Source organism: Hydractinia symbiolongicarpus, chromosome 13, assembly GCF_029227915.1.
Source record: "Hydractinia symbiolongicarpus strain clone_291-10 chromosome 13, HSymV2.1, whole genome shotgun sequence".
Lineage (NCBI taxonomy): Eukaryota > Metazoa > Cnidaria > Hydrozoa > Anthoathecata > Hydractiniidae > Hydractinia > Hydractinia symbiolongicarpus.
Window position 1 is genome coordinate 8,803,107 of NC_079887.1, and position 20,819 is coordinate 8,823,925.

Sequence of the window (20,819 nt, forward strand, 5' to 3'; positions counted from 1 at the left end):
CTATCCTTTTGAATTGTTGTCTAAGTAGCTTACCAAACACCAACCTCGAAACCAAGACCTTCAGCGCTTTTATATAGAAATACAGTGGAATCTCTCTATCCCGACTACTCTCTATCTCGAAGTTCCCTCTATCTCGAACTAAAGTCTCGGTCCGTTTGTGGTCCGCCTAAAGTATTTTCCTTTCTCTATCTCGAACAAATTTTTTGGCCCCTGCGAGTTCGAGATAGAGGATTCCACTGTAGAACATTTCGAGTAAAACACTATAGTGCTTCGTTGAGTTTTGATAGTACGTTAAAAAATCAAATGCTTGATGTTGACAACAATGTTATAGGAAGTTAAGTTTAGCAGCCATTTGTATGCAGGTGTACCCCCGTCTTGGCTTTAGTTTTCTGTTAACTTTGCAACGATCTATTTTTACTGCATTCCTGTTAACACCTGCCTTTAAAGAAATTTTACAGAAAAAAATGTAATTATCAAGTTATAAAGATTGTTGAAATTCTCTGTTAAAGAAAGATTTATAGATCAGACAACAATGGTATAAAGCCATTTATCTGATGTCCAATTACTGCACGGTATAGTTATTTATCTCATGAGAGAAAAAATATTCAAAACTGTTTTAAGAGTTACCCAAAGGCTGAATATTTGGAAAAACAGTCAATTCAGAAACAGCACTCAAACTGTGCTAAGAATATATACATACTAGTCGTTAGCCCGTGGAAAATCCACGGGTTCGCCTGTCCTTTTTATACCGCATTGCGTGCTTCTCGCTATTGCGCAGCTAAGCTATCATTTTGCGTGACAGACAGACAGACAGACAGACAGACAGACAGACAGACAGACAGACAGACAGACAGACAGACAGACAGACAGACAGACAGACAGACAGACAGACAGACAGACAGACAGACAGACAGACAGACAGACAGACAGACAGACAGACAGACAGACAGACAGACAGACAGACAGACAGACAGACAGACAGACAGACAGACAGACGTACACGGGCATTATAATATAGATAAGAAATATCAAACTCCGTCTAAAAAAAGTTGCTATTTAAAGCTTCTTAAAAACAAATAAAAACGCTTGAGCCTTATGTTCTTAAAATTAAGAACAGTCAGGCTTGACTTCAAATTCAGCAATTCTTATGTTCTGAAAGAACAACAAAGCAATGCAATAAAATATTGAAATGAATTTTATATTTCAAACTATAATATACACAATTCGTAACATCTCTAATTGATCGCATCTAAAGAAAAAGAGAAATCGTGATAAATCTACTCACGAAATGATACAAAAATTCGATGCCACGCAAGGCTATATCACAGAATGTTCTCGACGCTTTCTAAGTTTTCTTTCGTCCAATATTTGCGAACTTTGTTATATCTTAGTTCTAACAAAAACAATCAGTATTCCTACTCCTAACCAGCCTTTTACTTGTGTCACAAACTTTGAAACTTGCTCTCTTGTCTCAATATATGTTGTAACAACTTGAAGGTATATGTTTTACTTACCATAAGTTGCTAGATACGTTATGTACTTAGATAGAGACTCCAATTTTTGCTCAACACTCAACCAGAAACTATACCCTTAACTTAACCCATTTCACTAACCGATTCTATATGTGTAAAACTGAATTCGTGTGTGTCTCCTTTAATAGCTTGGAACACTGACTAATTCGATAGAGGAGCCTAGTTCCGCTCAGACATAGTTAAACAAACATCTTGATATTACAAAAATAAATGAGAAAAATACGCCTCACTTACCCTATTTTCCTTCAAGGGCGTGTACTAAAGCTTCGTATGCGTCCAATTGAATTTGCGCTGTTGATTTCTCCATTTCGTCAGCACTAGAAGCAACCGATGTACGTGCTTGCTCAGCATTTCGCCTCGCTGAATCTAAATCGAACTCCGCTAACGGTGCAGCTTCTTCAGCAAGGATTTGCGCACTGGAATCAGCATGAACGGTGATTGTACCACTACTGACAAAATACTTCTCAACATTTCCTACAACAAATGGAGAATCTATAAGAACTCATCAAATTTTGTAAAGAGAAGTTATTGGCCGTTCGATTTTCGTTTTAAAAGAAATAATTTAAAAGAACATTAAAATTGGAAATTTTGTCAATGCAATCTCTATCTATTTAGGCAGACGACATTCCATTTTTTCGAACTCAATTTATCGAATTTAAATTTCATTATGAACTTTCATTCGTTGCAATGATTGATAAATGCAATTTTAAAAGAATCCGATTGGTCGACTTTTCTCTCGCCAAATCGAAAAGGTTAAACATCACTGGCGTAATAAGGGCTACTCAATGTCACTCTTAAAAATTTTGAAGGTAAATCTTTCTTATTTTCAGGTTATGGCATTAAAGTAAGCAGGCGACTAGAGACAATAAAACTTCGTAATTTTAGAAGATTTTAGGGGGTTTTGGTGTCAAATTTTGAGAGAAAACACTAAAAATGTATAACAACTATTCCATAAGACATTTTGCCAAAAGTTTAAAGGAAAAGGTTACTAATAACCGGGACTTTATTTTGTCAAATGCCAGAAAAGCTGTTTATTTCAAAATGCAGTAAAACTATGTAAAAAAATAAAATGATCACTGTTATTGCAAGATAAACATATGCTCAACTTTTTAACATATCAACAGAAAGTTACTATTCGAAAAAAAGGATGCCATATTGATATTTTGTGTGCAAATATTAGGTTATTTAGGATATGTTACTAGGGTCTTTATTTTTTTCGGCGTTTTTAGGTTTTAGGTTTGGCAACCATAATTAAAAACGTTAAAATGTTAAATTATATAAATCTAATATAAAATGGCCCATGTGATTACTTGTGAGAACGAACTTCAAAATTTACAACCTGGTACCATAAAGGCACTTGCCGACGAATTGTAAAACTCATTGGCGAAAGTTATAAGTTTTCGGTGTGAGCATATTAATTGCAGTAATAGATGTATAACATCAAATATATTTTAACGTACGAATATACAATCTCAACACTGTCAGTTACCAGGCAATAAAAAGGAAAAATACTATAATAACAGCTTTTTTTATCTTGCTAAGGGATCTGATGAATTTAAAATTTTACAGTCACAATGTTACGACAACTTGTTTTTAAAAAAATTTTATGTGCTGAAACACAAATAAATATATTTAAACTGTTTAACAAAATAAAATATACCTGTGAAGGGTCAAAGACCTATGAAATACGGAACAAAAACAACGAAACAACTACCTTACCATCTTTTGCGACTGTTAATAATCCAGGTTTCAAGACAGCAATAATCGGCACGTGCTGAGGAAGTATACAGAAATTTCCTGAACCTGATGGCACATCTACCTGGCTAACATCTTCATTGTTAAAGAAGGACTAAAACAAAAAACAGGATCTTACATATCACAATATCACAAACAACCTCACTGATAATACTAGTTTTTTGTAGCTAACCACCGACGATTTATTTGCTTTTATTTCAAAGTAAGAAGTCCTAAATTTAAGAACAAGATGTTCTTCATCTAGATTTCATGTAATATATATAGTTAATATTGTAGACAATTAAAATCCTTTTCCAAATTTGCTTTTAAATTTGGCTAACATTGCCAAAAATGACAACTAGAAAAGTTTCATTGGGATAGAATCCAAGAAAAAATTAATCGTATCTAAAAACCAGTGTTTAAAATCAGATACATGTTGCTATCTTCACTTGTTCACCGCTTCTCCTATTCACAGTTTTCCACAATTGCAAAAAGAGAAGGTACTTGCAAAAAAGAAAGCTAAAAGTAAAAACCAGAAAGAAAAAAAAGACTTTTACTAATTACTACAGTAATTAGTAGAGTTAATTTCCTTTGCCTGGATTATATGTTGCCTGGAGTTTCAGTATCTGGATCAGAGAGGTTAAGATTTTGAACAATCTTATCTAATTTAAATAGCATAGCCTCCTAATTTGGCAAATGGTTTCAAGACATACTAATAAAAGGCAGTGCCCATACTCAAGTTGCCTTAGGAAACGTCAATTTTTGTGGTTGGTTCTCTAGTTTGACGTTTCTTTCATGGCAATTTGACGTTTAAAAACTATTACAAAAAAACGAAAAATCAAAATGAAATATTCTTATGCTTAGCAAACTTCATCTCTACTCTAAATTTTCCTTGTTTGAAGGCCAAAGTAATCCAAGTAATGCAGATACTGCTTTATGTGTCTCACATGGGCTATGAGAAAATTAGGTTGGATGAGTGTCTAGTTACGATGGAACAGTCTATGTACAGCAATGCTAGAAGTCGTGTCAGGATTAACAATTCACTTAGTAATGAATTTAGTGTAAATGTTGGTGTACATCAGGGTTCTGTACTTAGTCCTTTGTTGTTTCTTCTAGTCTTAGAAGCGCTGTCGATGGAGTTCAGAACAGGTTGTCCATGGGAGTTATTGTATGCAGATGATTTGGTTCTCATAGCAGAGTCGATGGAAGTATTAGTTAAAAATTTTGAGAAGTGGAAGAACGGACTAGAAGAGAAAGGGCTAAGGGTGAACACAGCAAAGTCTAAAGTCATGATTAGTAGCATTGCAGTCAAGTGTGACCTTGTAGTTGGAAAGTGGTCTTGTGGAGTTTGCAGGACAGGGGTTGGTAGTAACTCAATTTTTTGTCAGACTTGCAAGCATTGGGTACATTAGAAGTGCAGTATTATTGGTGGAAGGTTAAGAGCTGACATTCCGTTTGTATCCAAGCGTTGCAAAGGTGAGATTATAGAGAATGAAGTATTTCCAGCTTCAATGATATACAACAGTGGCTCGTTAGAAATAGTTGAGAACTTCTGTTACTTAGGTGATATGTTGGGCAGTGAAGGGGGTGTTGGAAGAAGTGTTACTTGCAGGATAGGTTCTGCTTGGAAAAAGTTCAGAGAGTTCCTTCCTTTGTTGACTAGCAGAGTCTTGTCAATTGAGGTAAAAGGTAGGTTGTATGAGGCCTGTGTAAGAAGTGCTATGTTGTACGGTAGTGAGACATGGGCAGTGAAGCAGGAAGATCTTGACCGTTTAGAAAGGAATGATATGAGAATGGTTAGGTGGATGTGTAACGCAAGTCTGAGAGACAAAAAAGGTTCAGATGAGCTAAGAAGCAGGCTAAGTATCCGTAGAATTAAAGATGTTATCCAGATAAGAAGATTGAATTGGCTGGGGCACTTTGAAAGAATGGAGGAGAAAGTGTAGAGACTTGATAGTTCCTAGGACAAAGCCCAGAGGCAGACCGAGAAAGACTTGGCAGGAGGTTATAAGAACAGACTTGATACAGAGGAAGGCAAATTCGATTTTAACGGAGACGAAAACTAACATAGGGGAATGGGCTTGCTGTTAAGGGGCAGGAGGGTCTGAGTCTAGCGGCCAATTTGCCTTTAACGAAGACGAAAACTGTTTTTCAACGGCCCCTAGCTAGGTCTAACAACTTTTACTGCTTTTTGCCCTGTGCAACTTTGTCTTATTTAGATGATGTATAGTTTAAACAAAGAAGTATTTTCACACGGTAATGTTATACAAGGTGCAAGCATTGGAATAAACTATAATACAGTACTATAATACAGTAGGTTGAAATGACTCTATATATATATATATATATATATATATATATATATATATATATATATATATATATATATATATATATATATATATATATATATATATATATATATATATATATATATATATATATATATATATAATAATAATATAAAGTAACAGATTTTTGTTTTTGTTTTATAAATAAAGTTTTTCTTAAATATTAAAAGTATATCTGACAGGTTATCTAGTTAAAAATATGGTTACATACTCAAATATGAAAATATACAAATAAAAATGAACACTCTTGGGCATTATATAAAATAGGTTCTGGTAATGAACGCTTAGTAAGACATTACATGTGGGGAAGGCCATAGAATAGTTATTGTGCACTAGCTATGGTGACCCTAAAAAAAAGTGTGAGTATAAACCAAACAAAACAAACAAAAAAAACAACATAACAATGAAACCTGTAGAGAGGAATAAGAAGAAAGGAATAGCAGATGGACAAGTGAGAAGAAGAGAAAGAAGTAGAGAAAACAACAACAAAAAAAAAAAAACAATAAAAAACAAACAAAAAAAAAACATCAACAACAACAAAAAAGCAACCAAAAAACAACAACAACAAACATACTAACAGACAATTAAGAACAGAAACACAGAATTCTCAGGGAGTTACTTACAGCAAATAACATTTATCCATGGAAAGTTATGTTTAAATAAATGCAATAAATTGGTGGAATTAATTAATTTACTTCATCATAGCTATTAAAGAAGTACTTACGTATGGCTGATTTTAATTTTAATATCATAACATTACGTAATAGCGCGCGCAGAAAAGGCAGTAAAGTATCTTTCGCTCAGAGAAGTCAAAGGCAAAGAACGTTTTATTTCAGAACTTATACTTACATTTTTCAAGAAAATTTGGTTATAATGGATCCACCAAGTAAAAAAGAAAACGATCGGTTATGTGTGCAGTTTTGAATTGTGCCGACAGCGAGTACAACCTTGAAGTTTGGAGGGATAACGTCTGTGATGTTCACAATGTTACCAGACGTTCTGATGCATGCTCATGTAAAGAACCTTACAGGTGAGAAAATATTTTATACAAGATTAAGTGTTTATAGCCAAAAACTAGCAGTAATTAGCAAATACCAAAGGCAACAAAGGGTAGCTTTTAGGTCTTGCTAAAGGGCTAGCTACCTAGCTATATATATACTATTTTTTATTTTATTTTTAGCTAGCTTGTTTACCTTGCCTTCTAAAACCAAGAGATCTGATGCTTATAATAAATGGAGGCAACTTAATAATTGTGCCAGCCCAAAAAAATCCAGCAAAATTAATGACAGTTAGACTCAAACAACGGGTTTGTTCCAAACATTTTGTTAGCAGGGAACCATCATACGAGCATCCTTATCCAACTGTATGTCTTGGTTATGAATCAGCTTCAAGGACTAAGAAGTTTTTACCCTCTGCAACACGTCGACGGAAGTTGTCATATTCAACATTGTCATAAAAAAAGCAAACATCTAAAACAAAGAAAGTGGATCCCAGTATTGAAAGTTCTTGTGTTAGTAGCATAGCATCAAACAGTGACATTAATATTGATATTCAAAGTCCTGGTAAGCATTGAATATTGTATTTCTTCACCATTGCCAGAGTTATTGTCACCTAATAGTACAGTATCAACTAGCTTTTCACCCCAACAAGAGATGATTTCACCTGACCTTGTTTCACATCAATATAATGCAGATTTTACAGTTTCGGATTCAAATAAGGAAAGAGAATTACATTTAAATGCACTCTCTGAAAATATCCTGAAACTAAAAGCCAAAAACAAACTTTTGAAGAAGAAAATCGTGTCACTTACCACAACAAAAAATTATTTAAAAATCAATTCAATAAACAATCTGCCACCCGTAATGTGTTACATCAATCTGTTAACAATTGTTCATACAAGTTACCTCCTGGTAAAAAATGAAGTGCCCAAATGACTCCTGCGGAAATACGAAAAACAAAACGGATTGCAAATTTAGGAATCCTCGTTGACTCAAGTCATTTCGTATCTTAGGTTCAGAGTACCCAATCAGTATGATTAAACTGTTTGATGATGTTATTGTTATTATTGTTATGTAACTTTGGAAAATCTATCATCTGATGTATATATGAATATATTATATTCAAGATTTGTAAATAAAAAAGATATTTTATATTTTTATAAGGTATATATTTCTTATATATTTACACTTCTAGTATTATTACTCGTGTACATTTAACACATAGGAAAGAATTAGAGTCCAATGGAATATCTTCTTCAGTCCTTATCTTACACAACTAAAGTGAAACCAACCATTACACAAGTCACACAAAATCTCCCTCAGTTGACTTGGCGCAAAGATTTAAATAAGTTTTTAGTGCATTTTCACTCCACATTTTAAAATCTTGCAACATATTTTCCTTATAAAGGGATGCTTCTAAGTTCGATGACATAGTTAAATTAACTGTATATTTGTTTCCACTGATAAAAATCGAAAGAGAAAGTAATCGCAAAAAAACCCATGTGCGCTACTTTACACAGCGTGTTTACGAGTTTATAAATAGATATCTACTTTAATTCTCTTGATCTGGTATTTACACTGCTGTCTCAGTTTTCAAACAAAGATGGAAAACGAAACAGCAATCTTCGGTTTCTCTTGCGCTGCATGCGCCTTATTTTTGTTATACATAGATGAATTATAGCTGAAAAAGGATTATTACATCTGCCTAGAGGCATTATTATTTGTTTGTTTTTTATCATATCAAAGCTTAGTTGGGTGATTTTTATGATTTCCAAGGCAAAAACAAGCTAGGGACTCGTATTTCTACGTTGTTTGTTTACATTCTTTACTGCCTTTTCTGCGCGCGCATGTGCATTACGTAATGTTATGATATGCGCGCGCAGTATTTTTTTGAAACTGTGAGCCCGTGTATTGAGAAAGTTCCATAGATGATTGTGTTAGTTCTGCTAACAGACAGGTTAAGTTTCGAGGCACAGGTGTTATGTGAATGATTGTTACCCACGGGTGTAAAGAAGTCATGAAATATGTTAGGTAGAGAGTTGCAACGTTGGTCAAAAGCCAGGAGACAATTAACCAGAGAAATATAATCCTTCAGTTTTAGTACACCAGCTTGCTTATAAAGAGGGTTGTATTTATCTCTGTTAGTTTCATAATGCAAGATACGCTGGACCTTATTTTGCAGAGCAATTATTTTAGCTTTGTTTATGGTGTTATTTTGGCCCCAGATCTGGCATCCATAAGTTATATGTGAAGTAAATAGGGCATAGTAGATACTTATGAGGGTTGGGTATGGTGCATAGTGTCTCACCTTTGCAAGATTGCCTGAGGCTCTATTTAATTTATTTAACAGTATATTTGTATGTTTATCCCATGACAGGGGTTCGTCAATGAGTAAACCAAGATAATTCACACAGTTGGTTAAAAGAAGTTTTTGACCACTAAGACGAGGGTGCTGATAAGCCGCATACGCCGTAAAAAGTGCGGGCGTTTTCGGGCGAGTTCGGCGTTTTGAAAAAAATTCAAGTATTCGCCCGAAAAAACCCGCATAGACCCGAACAATGCCCAAAAGAAAAAAAAACAGACACTAATATATGATTCAAAAAAACTATAAAAATTAAAATAAACTTACTATGTCGTAGCGAAGTTCTTAGAAGAACTGTTTTTGATGGTTTTTAAAGAAGTTTACTTTATAAATAACTTATATATAGCTAAACGTTATTAACTCCTTTCTCGTCAAGCGCCTTCTTCCCAACCATCGTCCGCATGGTTTGTTACAAGGAACTGCATTTCGGGAATGTCTTGGGCGAGTTCGGGAAAATGCAGGCGGTTTCGTTTTTATTCGAGCTTGCCCGTATATATGCGGGCGTTTGCGGCTTATCGGCACCCTCTTCCACTAAGCCTGAAGTTCAAATTTTTCAGCACAGTTTTATATTTAGATCTGAATAATATAACTTCAGTTTTACTAGCATTCAGTGAAATTTTGTTTGCTCTTAGCCAAACGCTAAGAAGCTTAAGATCATAGTTGCAGCGACTGTTAATTTTTTAAGAGAAGGTGAACTATATAATAAACCAGAGCAGTTAGTATAAGCAAACACGTTTTATATAGGAACTAAATATTTGTACGCACTTTACGTGCGAATAGCAGATGAATATATACGTACGCAAAAGTGCGTACGAATATACACTACGTATTATATATGGTATGGACACGGCACTATTATGCTACTAAAAAAGATAAACAAAAAATTATGTCAAATTACCCTAGTTGGTGTGCCAAACGTAAATGCGAGATTGCTTGATCCAGTGGCTTCTGCATAGTTTCTACAGTGCAATACTGATTGTGCAACTCTAATGTTGGATGCAGTTAACACGCGTCTGGTGAATGACAGAGCCATGATTTTTAACGCCACCAAGTGAGAAACGCCGCTACAGGAGCTCCTCTTTACCATTTACCTCGTTTTCAACTTTTGCGAATGTAGGCACGGGGTCGAGGAGTGCCTCACTGCTAAAAATACAGGTGCTTCCTTAAATCTGTTTTATTGAGCAGGGTACACATTTTTCAAAGCAGAGAGGTAAGGGCTGAGTTTCAGTAGCCCAAGTTTCTTAATTACGTCATGATTTTAGTGGTTTCACAAAAATCAACGGTAATTTATCAAATATTAACATAAATCCCATGGCTTTAAAAATTTCTAGCAACAGTATATATAGCCGGAAAACAGTCAAACAATAGGCAGTGGCCAACCTTGTCCCCAGGGTCCTGAGCCGTTATTACGGAGTGTGTGGCATCAATAAGGCAAAACGCCCGAGGAACGAAATTGGGCAGTGGCCAATAAGCTCACAAACTATAGGCAGTATAATACACAGGCAATCAAACTATGTATTAAATGATTTTTCTTCTACAACAAGAATCATTTCTGGAGATGCAGCAAAGATTATCCAGGGATTATTATTATTCGTGGCTTTACAGGGCGTCTTTTTACACTGGTGCCCAAAAAGAAAGGTTAGCAGTCAAGTACTACAAAAAGGCTCGCGTTCTAACGAAATATTGTAAACTCCACACCATTAATGGAAAATAAGCAGTAAGTCAGTGTTTTGCATAGCGGACTGTTGAGTATACATAACAAAAAAGTGAGACACAAATGCAATTTCCAGTAAAGTTACCGCTTTCTTTAAAACTAAAGTAAACAAGTTTCTTAAAATTTTAAAAGATTTTTAAAACTACTTTAGCGTCACCCAATCCATATTTTTATGGAGCAGTGTGGAATTAATTAGTACCTTATTACGGCTATTTCACTGTACGCCACTTCAATTACTTTCCAAATTCATTTTGACATATATATGTCGATCATTTTCCCGTCCGCTCTTATTATTTTTAAACTGGAATTTAGTTCCTCGTTCTTTACAATAAAGAAACTTGTCTTCAAATAATGGATCATCGACGCAGATTTTTCAACAGATATTAAATATGTATATTTTAGGTTCTCTCAGCAAAAGCGGGGATTGGTGGCTTTTTATTTCAAATGTTATAATATAAATGTAAAATACACGACGAAATGTATTTGTTTTTATCCATTTAGCATATATTTGCATCTCGTACCCAGAAATCTGCTGTATTCGCTAGCGCTTTCTTGATGGCTCATACCCAATTGTGATGCGAACGCCTTTTTTGAAAGAACAGTGATTAAAATAATATTACTGAAGAAATTTCTATAAAATGCTAAATTTACAGATACTTGAAATTGACAAAAAAAACAACAACAATATTTTAACTATCAAAATTCGGCTTAATCATAATTATCATACACTACCGTAGCAAACTTTTGCGAGACAGCGAAACCTTTTCCAGGGTGGCCACTCAAAATTAAAAAAAAATCCAAGAACTAATCAAGAACAATTCAAGAACAAAATATTGGTTTTCAAGGACAAAAATAATTTTTAACAACTTCAACAAAAGCTAATATCTTGATCAATTCACTGACTTTATACATCAATATAGCATAATCTGTGATAATTTGAACAAAATAAAAGAGTGTAGACATGTAGAAACCTTGATAATAAAGTTGATATCGTTCCAGAAATCATTCTTTTAGGAGTACATAGCTACTTTGTGTACAAGTTTATAAATACTTATCAGAAAGCTAGAATTATATAGTAACAAAAGTGTAAAACTAAAAATAACAGAATATAAAAGTCACAAAAATAACAAAGTTCAATAAATAGTGTTCTTCTCTTCTTGTTTCTAAAATCTATTTATCCAGTATTATGGAAACGGTCCAAAGGATTCTATTTCTTGTGTTTTATAAAACTTTAATTCTCAATTAAAAATAGAACATATATTGTATTGTATAAGAAGATCTTCAAATTAGAAAATGAACCAGACAAAATGACGCTAATATGAAGCTAATAAATAATCCATATATCTTGAAATAAACTAATGTCAACAAACTACGAGTATTATAGAGGTTATTAGTTTTTGAGATCTTCCTCCAGTTTTTTAATAGCCTCATCTAAATCCACCATTGTCACTTTTTTCTCTGTAATGGCTTTTCTGAATGCATTTGCTTTCAGAAACATAGCAATGTCATGGCTAACCTCGCCCTCATCAAGGTAGTTGTTCATATCTTTGTTCAATGATCGAATACATGTATCTACCTCCATTCGTTTGCGTTTCACACTATCAATCTCATATGCTATTATCTTTCTCTTGTTATTCGCTGCTTCATTTTCTTTTGATTTTTTTACTTTTTCAAGGGCAAATACATACCTAGAACGGGCTGTTTTACATGATGTAACCATTTTGGCAGTGATTTCAATATCATGCACATCTTTCTTGCAACACTTTAAGGCATCATATACCAACCGCTGAGCACATAGTGACTTGTTTTTAAGATTTTCGATAGTGACTTCTTTGTTGATGCTGAATCCTCTCTCGATCTGGCTTTGTCCATGTGAAATAGTGAAGACCATCACCATGACTTTCCATAAATCTTTGTATTTATCAGAACCGTTTAAATACTCGCGGTAAAAATGATCCAAACGATTATCAGAAAGGCTAAAGCCAAGAAACTTATCTTTATGAGTCTTAGCTGTGCGTGAGATGAACTCCTCCAACTGCAACTTGGCATTATCTGCTTCTTTTGAATTGATGTGATTTGTTGTGTAAAACTTGTCCACGACCTTTTCAAACTTAAGTAGACAGTTTTTACTTTCAATCATATTCTTTGGAACAAGACTAGACAAAGATCGAACAAAAAGGTGTTTCAATGGCGATCGTTCTTGTAGCTTTTCAATAATACCTTTAATAAGTGCAGCACATTCTCCTTTAAACTTCAACTTCTTTGTCAAACTGGCTTGAAGGGACGAAAGCAAGGTTTTGGTGGCAGTTGGTAACTTGACTAATTCCGGTGGTAAGTGATTCTCTCGTTTCTGCAAATCAATTTTAATTAAAGAATAAGCTGAATCAGCTTCATCAATAACGGTTTTCCGAATGAAAATCTTCATTAACCGACGGATAATATTTTCTAATATTTCCGAAACAAATGGCATCATTGGATTATCCGTCTGGAATTGCTTCAGATACGAAGACATCATGCTGGCTACATCAACAAAGAATTGTAACTTTACTTGCATAAACATGTCAGTGTGGTGGGTGACCAAGGTGTCATACGAACTGTTTTTGCTTGGTTGTTTTGATTTGCATAAGGTTTGATAATGCTTTATGACATTCACAACATTTTCCCAAACTTCCTTTGCTCGGATGGCAACAGGTTCATCCTCAACCCAGCGTGTCTGGCAAAACATTATTGGAAAAACATCTGATTTGCTTAACTGAATATATAGATCTCTTCGAGCTGGGGAATCATTGAACAGCTTCCACATGGCCTTTAAAACCTTTTCCAATTTCCAGCCAGTTGCTTTTACGCCAGTCTGAAAGGCTCCGTGCACCACGTGTAATCCACACGAACCAACATCAATAATTTGGGGATATTCTTTCTCAGTACGATGCGATTTTAAATTTTCATAAACTTTCCAATTAGTGTTTGGTCCGTCCATGGAAAGCATGACCATTGATTTCTGGGGTAACGCATCAGTTGCTTGAAGAATCTCGTGCAAGATGTTATCTGCATTTGGGCGCCTGAAAAACCTTGAGGTTAGGTAACGTGTCTGGACTTCATAGAGATTTTCATTCCAGAAACGAATCTGAACGTCCATTTGTTCTTCCTGTTTATAATGATTCAAACTTTCGTCAAAAAGTGTGGAATAGGTTGGCGAATTTTTAATTTCTTGGAGCAAGATTTCCATGAAATATGGGGCTAATCCATGTACGATGTAGTACGCACATTTCGTTTTTGATAACTGGAATGACTTTGCTATGTCACTGTCAGGGAACATCACACAAAATAGCTGGTTCAAATTCAAGCAAGAACGAAATGAATGATGTGATGTTAGTACTTTCAGAGCCCAACGAATTTCAGCATGGGAAACTGCTAATGTACTCATCATTAAATCAATCTTGTTAGTGGCGGGGGAGGCGTCTTTGCTTGATGATGGCTTTGGAGGGTTACTTTTGAAGAACAGACCAGAAACTGGACTATAGTTTTTCACATTCACTTGATGCTTGTTGCCCTTAGAATGCGATGCTAAAGCACTTTTTCCCATTATAGTTATGTCTATCACTGTGTTACAAAGTCTACACAATGCTTTGTGTTTATCTGGTCCCCTTTTCAACCATATTTTAAACTGTTCATCGCTCAACCAACTTTCATTAAAAATACTTTTTCCATGCATTCTGGTACTTTTTTTACTAGACATTTTTTTACTATTCTAAAAAGATTTTTCATAGAATTGTAAAAACTCAAGAACATTCAAGAACCAAGGGTGGAAAACATACTATTTCAAGAACAATTCAAGACCAAATAAAATTCAAGAACATTCAAGAACATTCAAGGTTTTCAAGGACGAGTGGCCACCCTGTTTTCAATCCACGTTGAGATAACATTAAACTGAAAATGAAAATAAAAGTTGCTAACGCTATTATCAACAAAGATAACAAAATACATATCATAAACTTTCGATAACATATTTGCGAAAACACCAAATCTTGTGGACTTCGATCAAATGTAAAGCATAAACGTGTGAAGAATATTCAGGCTTAGATAATACAGAATAAAACTTTAGATCACTGTACTCCTGTAATAATATATTCAGTTTTGTCGATTTTCTTAAAACTAAAAACAGAACCATTTTATATTTCAACATAATTTATAAGGCAATTTTTTTTTTTTTTTTTTGCAATAAACATAACGTGTAAGCATACTCAAGCCTGGTTAGTGTTTATCACATAAGTATATTATAGCGTGATTTCAAATCTGGCTTGCTCGTATACATTGCTAATAAAAAACATGTAACTACCCTATGAAAAAAAAGTTTTTTATGTAAAATATAAAGAATTCGAAAGATAAAATTCGCATTTTATATTTTCAGATCTGTACAGTGGAATGCAGAAATATCATAACTCGTCTTTTTTGTTTGGTTCAATTTCTTTTTTCGTCGTCTGCTATCAGATATGTCTTGCTTCCACTTGTTATATCGTTTTTTACTTCGACAGAACAGAAAAAAGATGCTAAGTTTTCAGTTGAAAGTCAAACAAAATTTGTAAACACGCGTCACTTTACATAAAAAAGAGTAATTTTAACACAATGAGAAAAATTACTAAATGGTTGCACCAAACTACAACAGAACACAGCCTGACTCATTCCAAACTCAGAAGACTAGGATGTAAAACATTATATAAATTAGATAATATAAGAAAAGGAATATAAAAATAATTACAAAAAAATATTGTACCATTTTAATTGAAATGACCATTGGATTTAGTTTTCTAATTTTCAACAAATAAAAACGAATCATAAAAACGTGAAAAAATCAACAAATTACCTTGTTACTCTTCGAATTCTAATAAATTAGCAACGTAAAAGCTTATAACTTATTTATCTACATTTTTAACATGCATAATTCGTCCTCCTTGCTACGGCGCGTTTGTTTTTAAACTAGCTTCCAGACTTCCTTGCACAAATGCAGCGACAGTTCGTTCGAACTCCTTCCTCTTTTTCTTCTTCGCTCTTCGTATGCCGAAAATAGCAAAAGCAATCCAATTTAGAAGGTTTAACGCTGCCAAGAAAAAGAAAAAATAATGCAAATGTCCTTTTAGCTGCAGTGTATTTCCGCCCTTCGTATCTCCCCCCTCAAGGATTCCTAAACCGGCATTGTTTCCAATAGCAACTAGAGCCGAGCCCATCAATGCCCCCAAGCCATTTGCTATGAAGAAGAGACAAGTGACGAAGCTCTGCATAGATGGCGGTGATTGGCAGTAAGCGAATTCCAAGCCTATAACACGAAGAAGACAGGCTTAGGCGCTTAAAAGAAAAAAAAAAAAATACAGTGCACATTAGAAGTCTGTTTTTTGCTTGTACAATTCGTTTGTCGCAATTTAAACCAATCGGAGGCTCAGAATAAACAGTTCGTTTAGAAATCCTCCAGTAAAAACGAACATGGCAATGTAATAGTTGAAGCGTGGATTAATTTCCAACCGTTTAGCGTTCATGCATTAAATTTTAGAGTCAAGTTTCTAGCTAATTTAATATGGGATGATAGAAAGGCGACGCATGGTGAACAAAAGGAGAAATTTAAAAACATGAGAAGGCAGGTAGGTAAACTATACTCAATTTTCATAAATGTAACTCAAAATCACCCGCGCGATTATATTTTGAAATAAGAAGCCCAATAGCTATGTTAATCAACTTGTATATGGTAAAATATTCTAGCTAACGAAATAAAAAAATTCAGAGGTTTGACATGCTTGTCTAAGATACAAAAATTCGAAAAATCATAAAATCTTGATCAAACAACAGCTACAAAATGGCTAAGCGATTGAAGCATTCGTTTAAGATATTAAATAGGCGGTGGAAGTACACTTCCCGTACCTGTTATAAGGACGAAAATTTCTGATATTCCCATCAAACCATACTGCGGAATTTGATACCAAATAGTCATGTTTGTCGCCTCTATGGTTTTGTTGCCATACATATGATTAAACGTGGTATTGCTCGTTTGCAAACGAAAATATTCGACCGTACCGGCACTCACCATAGATACGCTTGCCAATAACATCCCTAAATAACAACAATATATTTAGGTACGCTAGTGAGTAAATTTGCGCCTAGCAAAACACAAATTTTAAGAGAATGAGGTGAGATGCGGCGACTGAAAAAACTTAAAAGGTTCTGTTGTATATACAGCCACCTTTTATTCAAGAACTCTCTTCGAAAAAGGCACTAACTCAAAGAGAACTTTTAAAACATTGTTCCTGTCCCCCAACTTTCAATATATAACATCTTCGGAATGTTTTGTTTTGTGATATTGCATTTATCTTTAAATCGATAGTCAATAGTTAATAAATTATGAATTTTTTTAGTTCCCCTTTTACTAACTTTCCTGCCCTTAAAAGGTCCCAGCCACAAAATCATTCCTTACAAACAAGTCTAGGGGCTTAATGAGTATTTACGGTAGATAATTAAGGAATTATATTAATCGAGCCCAACAACAACAACAGCAAAAAACTGTTTACTAGTGGAACTCGCTTACCTATAGACATGCGCACTAGAAACGGTGTTCGAAATTCGAACCTTTCCAAAAACGGATAAAAACAACGGTCAATGATCGGTACGAATATGAGGACGATAATAATGTTGAAGAGAGAGAACCATGAAGCGGGAACTGAATAAACAGTGGAGAAATGAATAAACCTCATGTGAAGTCCTTGAAGAAGGAATGTTGCAGATATCTAGAAAGAACAAAATAAGCGTTAAAGCTTAAAAAAAAGTTTTATATATTAAAACTTTTTAATATTATCTAATTTCAGATTGGCTACTCATTTTTCAACTTTTCTAACCTTTTTCAAGGGATAATTTGTTCAACAAAAACAGAAATTTCAATGAGAAAAAACCCGTAATCAGTTTCCATAGGCCAAGAAAACTTTCAACGTAAACAAAAAAGAGAATAAGAGAACTTATTTTTTTAGTTTTTCCCAATGTTTAAACAAAGTTTATATTACACACTGTTATTTAAAATGGAGTTTACTATTAATGACAGACATGTTAATTGAACAGTTTCGTAACCCTTTAACTGGCTACCCCACCCAGCCCACCCACCCTAGTTAGCTTCATGACAATTAAAAAGATTTTGGTTTGATGTCACGTCTTTTGTCTGGTGAATCATCTGGTGGTAAGAAAGATAACCTGACAAAAATGATTTTGTTTTCAAATATCCTATCACTTCCAAATTTATATTTTAGCTTTTAATGCTTTTATCAAGTAATGTTTTATTCTTTTTTCAGGTTCAGAAATATATGATGATGTCATCCTAAACACAGAATGACATCAACTGAAAAGGTTGGCATAAAAATGGTTAAGATGTACTTGCTTCTTCCATACTTCTTCCCTGTTGTCTATTTAGAGTCCTGTGGTACAAAATGGGGGAGTGTGCATTTTTTAGATCAGTTTAATATCAAAGAGTCATAGAACTTGTGCGAAATTACCTTACCTGGTAGTAGCAGGTACAATAGATTATGGTAAATCCAAACACAGGCAAGATAGAAAACAATATCTTCACTTCCTCCACATCAGAATCTGAAAACTTTCCACCATATTTAATTTTTGCTCTATCAAGCCAGTGTTTTCTAGGGTTGACAGACTCATAAGTGGTTGTTAATTCCGAACTAAAAAAGAAAGCACGGTTTAAATATTTAATAATATTTACAAGTAAGCATTAAAATCTTCTGGTGATACTCTAAATACTGCACTCTCAATACTTACACTCTGTGTAAATAACAATGAAGTGTTATTTTCTTACACAATGTAAGAGAAAATAAATAAACTATATTTAGGCTATATTTAGCATTTTTATGCTTCATTTTGAGAATTTTATAAAACGATACCACAGTGCTTCTCTTTGAATGGTATACTATTTCACAAAATTTTTAAAAATACGGCATTCTTTAAGCGCAAAAATAAAAGGGGACCTGACGTATAAAATAATGTTAGACTTAATACTCTTATTTGATATTCTTTTATGAACAATTTTCTTCACCCATTGGTAAATTGTTAACGTTAATATCATTATTATGGAAAGCCGTTCGATTTAAAAGTTAAAAAATTTAATGAGACTCTGCTTAGGGTTTCTTTGCACAAATAAGGATACTGCAACATATAACATAATATCATTTGTAATCTCTCTAATAAAGGAATCTTTTTATTACTTGATCAAGGTACAAAACAAATTATGATCTTAATAGGAAATTTTCTCACCTGGGCTTTTTCCATGAATTTAAGCAAACATTTAAAACTTTCTTCAACATACTGTGATTTGGTTCTATCACATGGTAGTTCTTTCTTTGTGGTATGCAAAAAATAATTATACCAAGTGCAAGCAAACAGGTGGGAATAGAGTAACCACATACAAAACCTTCATTTAGCTGCAGCCATGTCAACAAGGAATATCCAATAAAAGAACCAATATTAATAGCCCAGTAAAAATAGTTAAAAAAAGATCGCATCTCAGAGTCTTGAGCTTTGTGAAGTTGGTCAGCACCAAAGGGCGACATATTTGATTTAAAACAACCCTCACCCAAAGATATTATGACTAACGAGAATAGAGTCCAAGCAACAAAACCTGCACTTCTACCAACATCATTTTGAAATTTATCTTGATGCAGTTTTGCAAAATGAGCCAACAATGGCAAACTCACAAAGCCAATGATGTACAAAAATAGTCCAGAAATAATTGTTTTAAATCTACCAAGTACAACATCACCAAGAACTCCGCCGACAAAACATGAAATCCAAGTAAATCCAGAAAATCCCAGCACTAACTCTAAACTCTCTCCCACTTCATAATCCATGTAAACGTTTGCAAATAAAGCTAGATTACCCAGTAGGCCATAATAAGATGCACGCTCCAAAACAACAGTTATCATTACACATATTTTTGCAAGTTTTGTGTTACGTTCAAACAAACTTGCTGTAAGAGGTATCTTCACACTGCAATTTGATTGGCTATCAGAAGACAACAGTGGCTGCACAAGGGAATTTGTTGAACTATTGTAGGATTTTGAGTCCGGGCAAATTACATCATCCTCTTCTTCGTCATATTCCATTTTCATCTTGATCAAATAAATTTTCTAATCTAAAAACAGATATGATTTATGCAGTTAGATTTGTCTTTGTGGTCACTTCTATAGATGACCGCCTATTTACTGAGGCCACAACTGATACCCATATGCATTTCTTTGGCACAAAAGTCACTGGTTAAGATGGCCATCTTCCCAACGCAGTTTATGGCCAATCCAGCCCAAAATAAAAATTACTTATAATATAGGCTGGCAATTGAAAACAAATGTTTACCAAAGTTGGTAGAACACCTAATTTTTTATGAGTGACTTCAAATACGTGATATTATTGTTCTACTGAAGTATTGGTGTCTCACAGTGTTTAATGCTTCACAAGCACTATACATGACTTAGTATTTGTGTCACATTATTTGCTTCTCGCATGATGTATTGTTACATTTAAAGTATTTTTAAAATTTTATTAATCATGCACAAGAATCTTATAAAACAGCTATAGTGTAAGTCATGTCACAATTCTTAATTGACGTACTAAATGTCACAACATCAATAACATTAATTTAACGTCAATAGCTTAAATTAATGCGCTCAAAAACTTTAAGGCCTAATAACTTGAAAACGAGTTGAAATAACTGATATCATCTCCCATGTGGGTATCTAGGAACCGCCTGGAACTAAAAATGGGACCAATTTTTTATAGTTGGATCAACTACAGTACAGTCTGAATATAAAGGTGTGATATTAGCGTACACGCGGATATTAGCGTACACGTGGAGGACGGCAGTCGTTCGTCTTTTGTTATAATTAAATCCCTTAAGGGTTTTACGAGTTTATATTTGCGTGTTAAAAAACAATGCGCTCGCTTTTCGATTTTAAACTTTTAAAATGCGATCTAAAAAAACATTCCTATCACCGCTATTCGTTATTAAACTTTTAAAAAGCGATGTGAAAAAACATTTCTATCGCTATTCGTTTTTAAACTTTTAAAAAGCGATGTGAAAAAACATTTCTATCGCCGCTT

The 20,819-nt window shown here is 34.1% G+C and overlaps 3 protein-coding genes and 1 long non-coding RNA gene across 4 annotated transcripts; all 4 read right to left on the bottom strand.

Annotated features, from left to right (window-relative positions):
• Positions 1-1,182: 1,182 nt before the first annotated feature.
• LOC130623302 (ATP synthase subunit delta, mitochondrial-like) lies at positions 1,183-10,088 on the bottom strand. The gene is made up of 4 exons (XM_057438770.1): positions 9,876-10,088; positions 3,252-3,381; positions 1,767-2,006; positions 1,183-1,249 (listed from the first exon to the last, which is right to left on the bottom strand). The coding sequence occupies exons 1-3, from the start codon at positions 10,062-10,064 to the stop codon at positions 1,768-1,770; spliced, it is 558 nt and encodes a 185-aa protein (XP_057294753.1). The 5' UTR covers positions 10,065-10,088; the 3' UTR covers positions 1,183-1,249; position 1,767.
• On the bottom strand, positions 5,818-9,865 carry LOC130623303 (uncharacterized). The gene is made up of 2 exons (XR_008981133.1): positions 6,811-9,865; positions 5,818-6,640 (listed from the first exon to the last, which is right to left on the bottom strand). It is a non-coding gene; the product is annotated as an uncharacterized LOC130623303 (long non-coding RNA).
• A 1,219-nt stretch (positions 10,089-11,307) lies between the features above and the next one.
• LOC130623300 (uncharacterized) lies at positions 11,308-14,577 on the bottom strand. The gene has a single exon (XM_057438768.1). The coding sequence runs from the start codon at positions 14,425-14,427 to the stop codon at positions 12,082-12,084; it is 2,346 nt and encodes a 781-aa protein (XP_057294751.1). The 5' UTR covers positions 14,428-14,577; the 3' UTR covers positions 11,308-12,081.
• A 949-nt stretch (positions 14,578-15,526) lies between these two features.
• On the bottom strand, positions 15,527-19,893 carry LOC130623301 (solute carrier family 15 member 4-like). Its single transcript, XM_057438769.1, has 5 exons — positions 18,981-19,893; positions 18,217-18,391; positions 17,260-17,458; positions 16,599-16,787; positions 15,527-16,002 (listed from the first exon to the last, which is right to left on the bottom strand). Exons 1-5 carry the CDS (start codon positions 19,832-19,834, stop codon positions 15,644-15,646), a joined length of 1,776 nt encoding a protein of 591 aa, XP_057294752.1. The 5' UTR covers positions 19,835-19,893; the 3' UTR covers positions 15,527-15,643.
• Positions 19,894-20,819: the final 926 nt, after the last annotated feature.

What these genes read in the sequence shown, in the direction of transcription:
- LOC130623302 (XM_057438770.1), bottom strand. Translation starts at nt 10,064, where the DNA reads ATGGTAAAGAGGAGCTCCTGTAGCGGCGTTTCTCACTTGGTGGCGTTA. An exon ending in CGTTTGGCACACCAACTAGG is followed by an intron (nt 3,382 to 9,875) that starts GTAATTTGACAT and finishes TTTTTGTTTTAG; the next exon opens with TCCTTCTTTAACAATGAAGA. An exon ending in ATTAACAGTCGCAAAAGATG is followed by an intron (nt 2,007 to 3,251) that starts GTAAGGTAGTTG and finishes CATTTGTTGTAG; the next exon opens with GAAATGTTGAGAAGTATTTT.
- LOC130623300 (XM_057438768.1), bottom strand. Translation starts at nt 14,427, where the DNA reads ATGTCTAGTAAAAAAAGTACCAGAATGCATGGAAAAAGTATTTTTAAT.
- LOC130623301 (XM_057438769.1), bottom strand. Translation starts at nt 19,834, where the DNA reads ATGAAAATGGAATATGACGAAGAAGAGGATGATGTAATTTGCCCGGAC. An exon ending in AATTCATGGAAAAAGCCCAG is followed by an intron (nt 18,392 to 18,980) that starts GTGAGAAAATTT and finishes TTTCTTTTTTAG; the next exon opens with TTCGGAATTAACAACCACTT. An exon ending in TCTAGTGCGCATGTCTATAG is followed by an intron (nt 16,788 to 17,259) that starts GTAAGCGAGTTC and finishes GTTGTTATTTAG; the next exon opens with GGATGTTATTGGCAAGCGTA.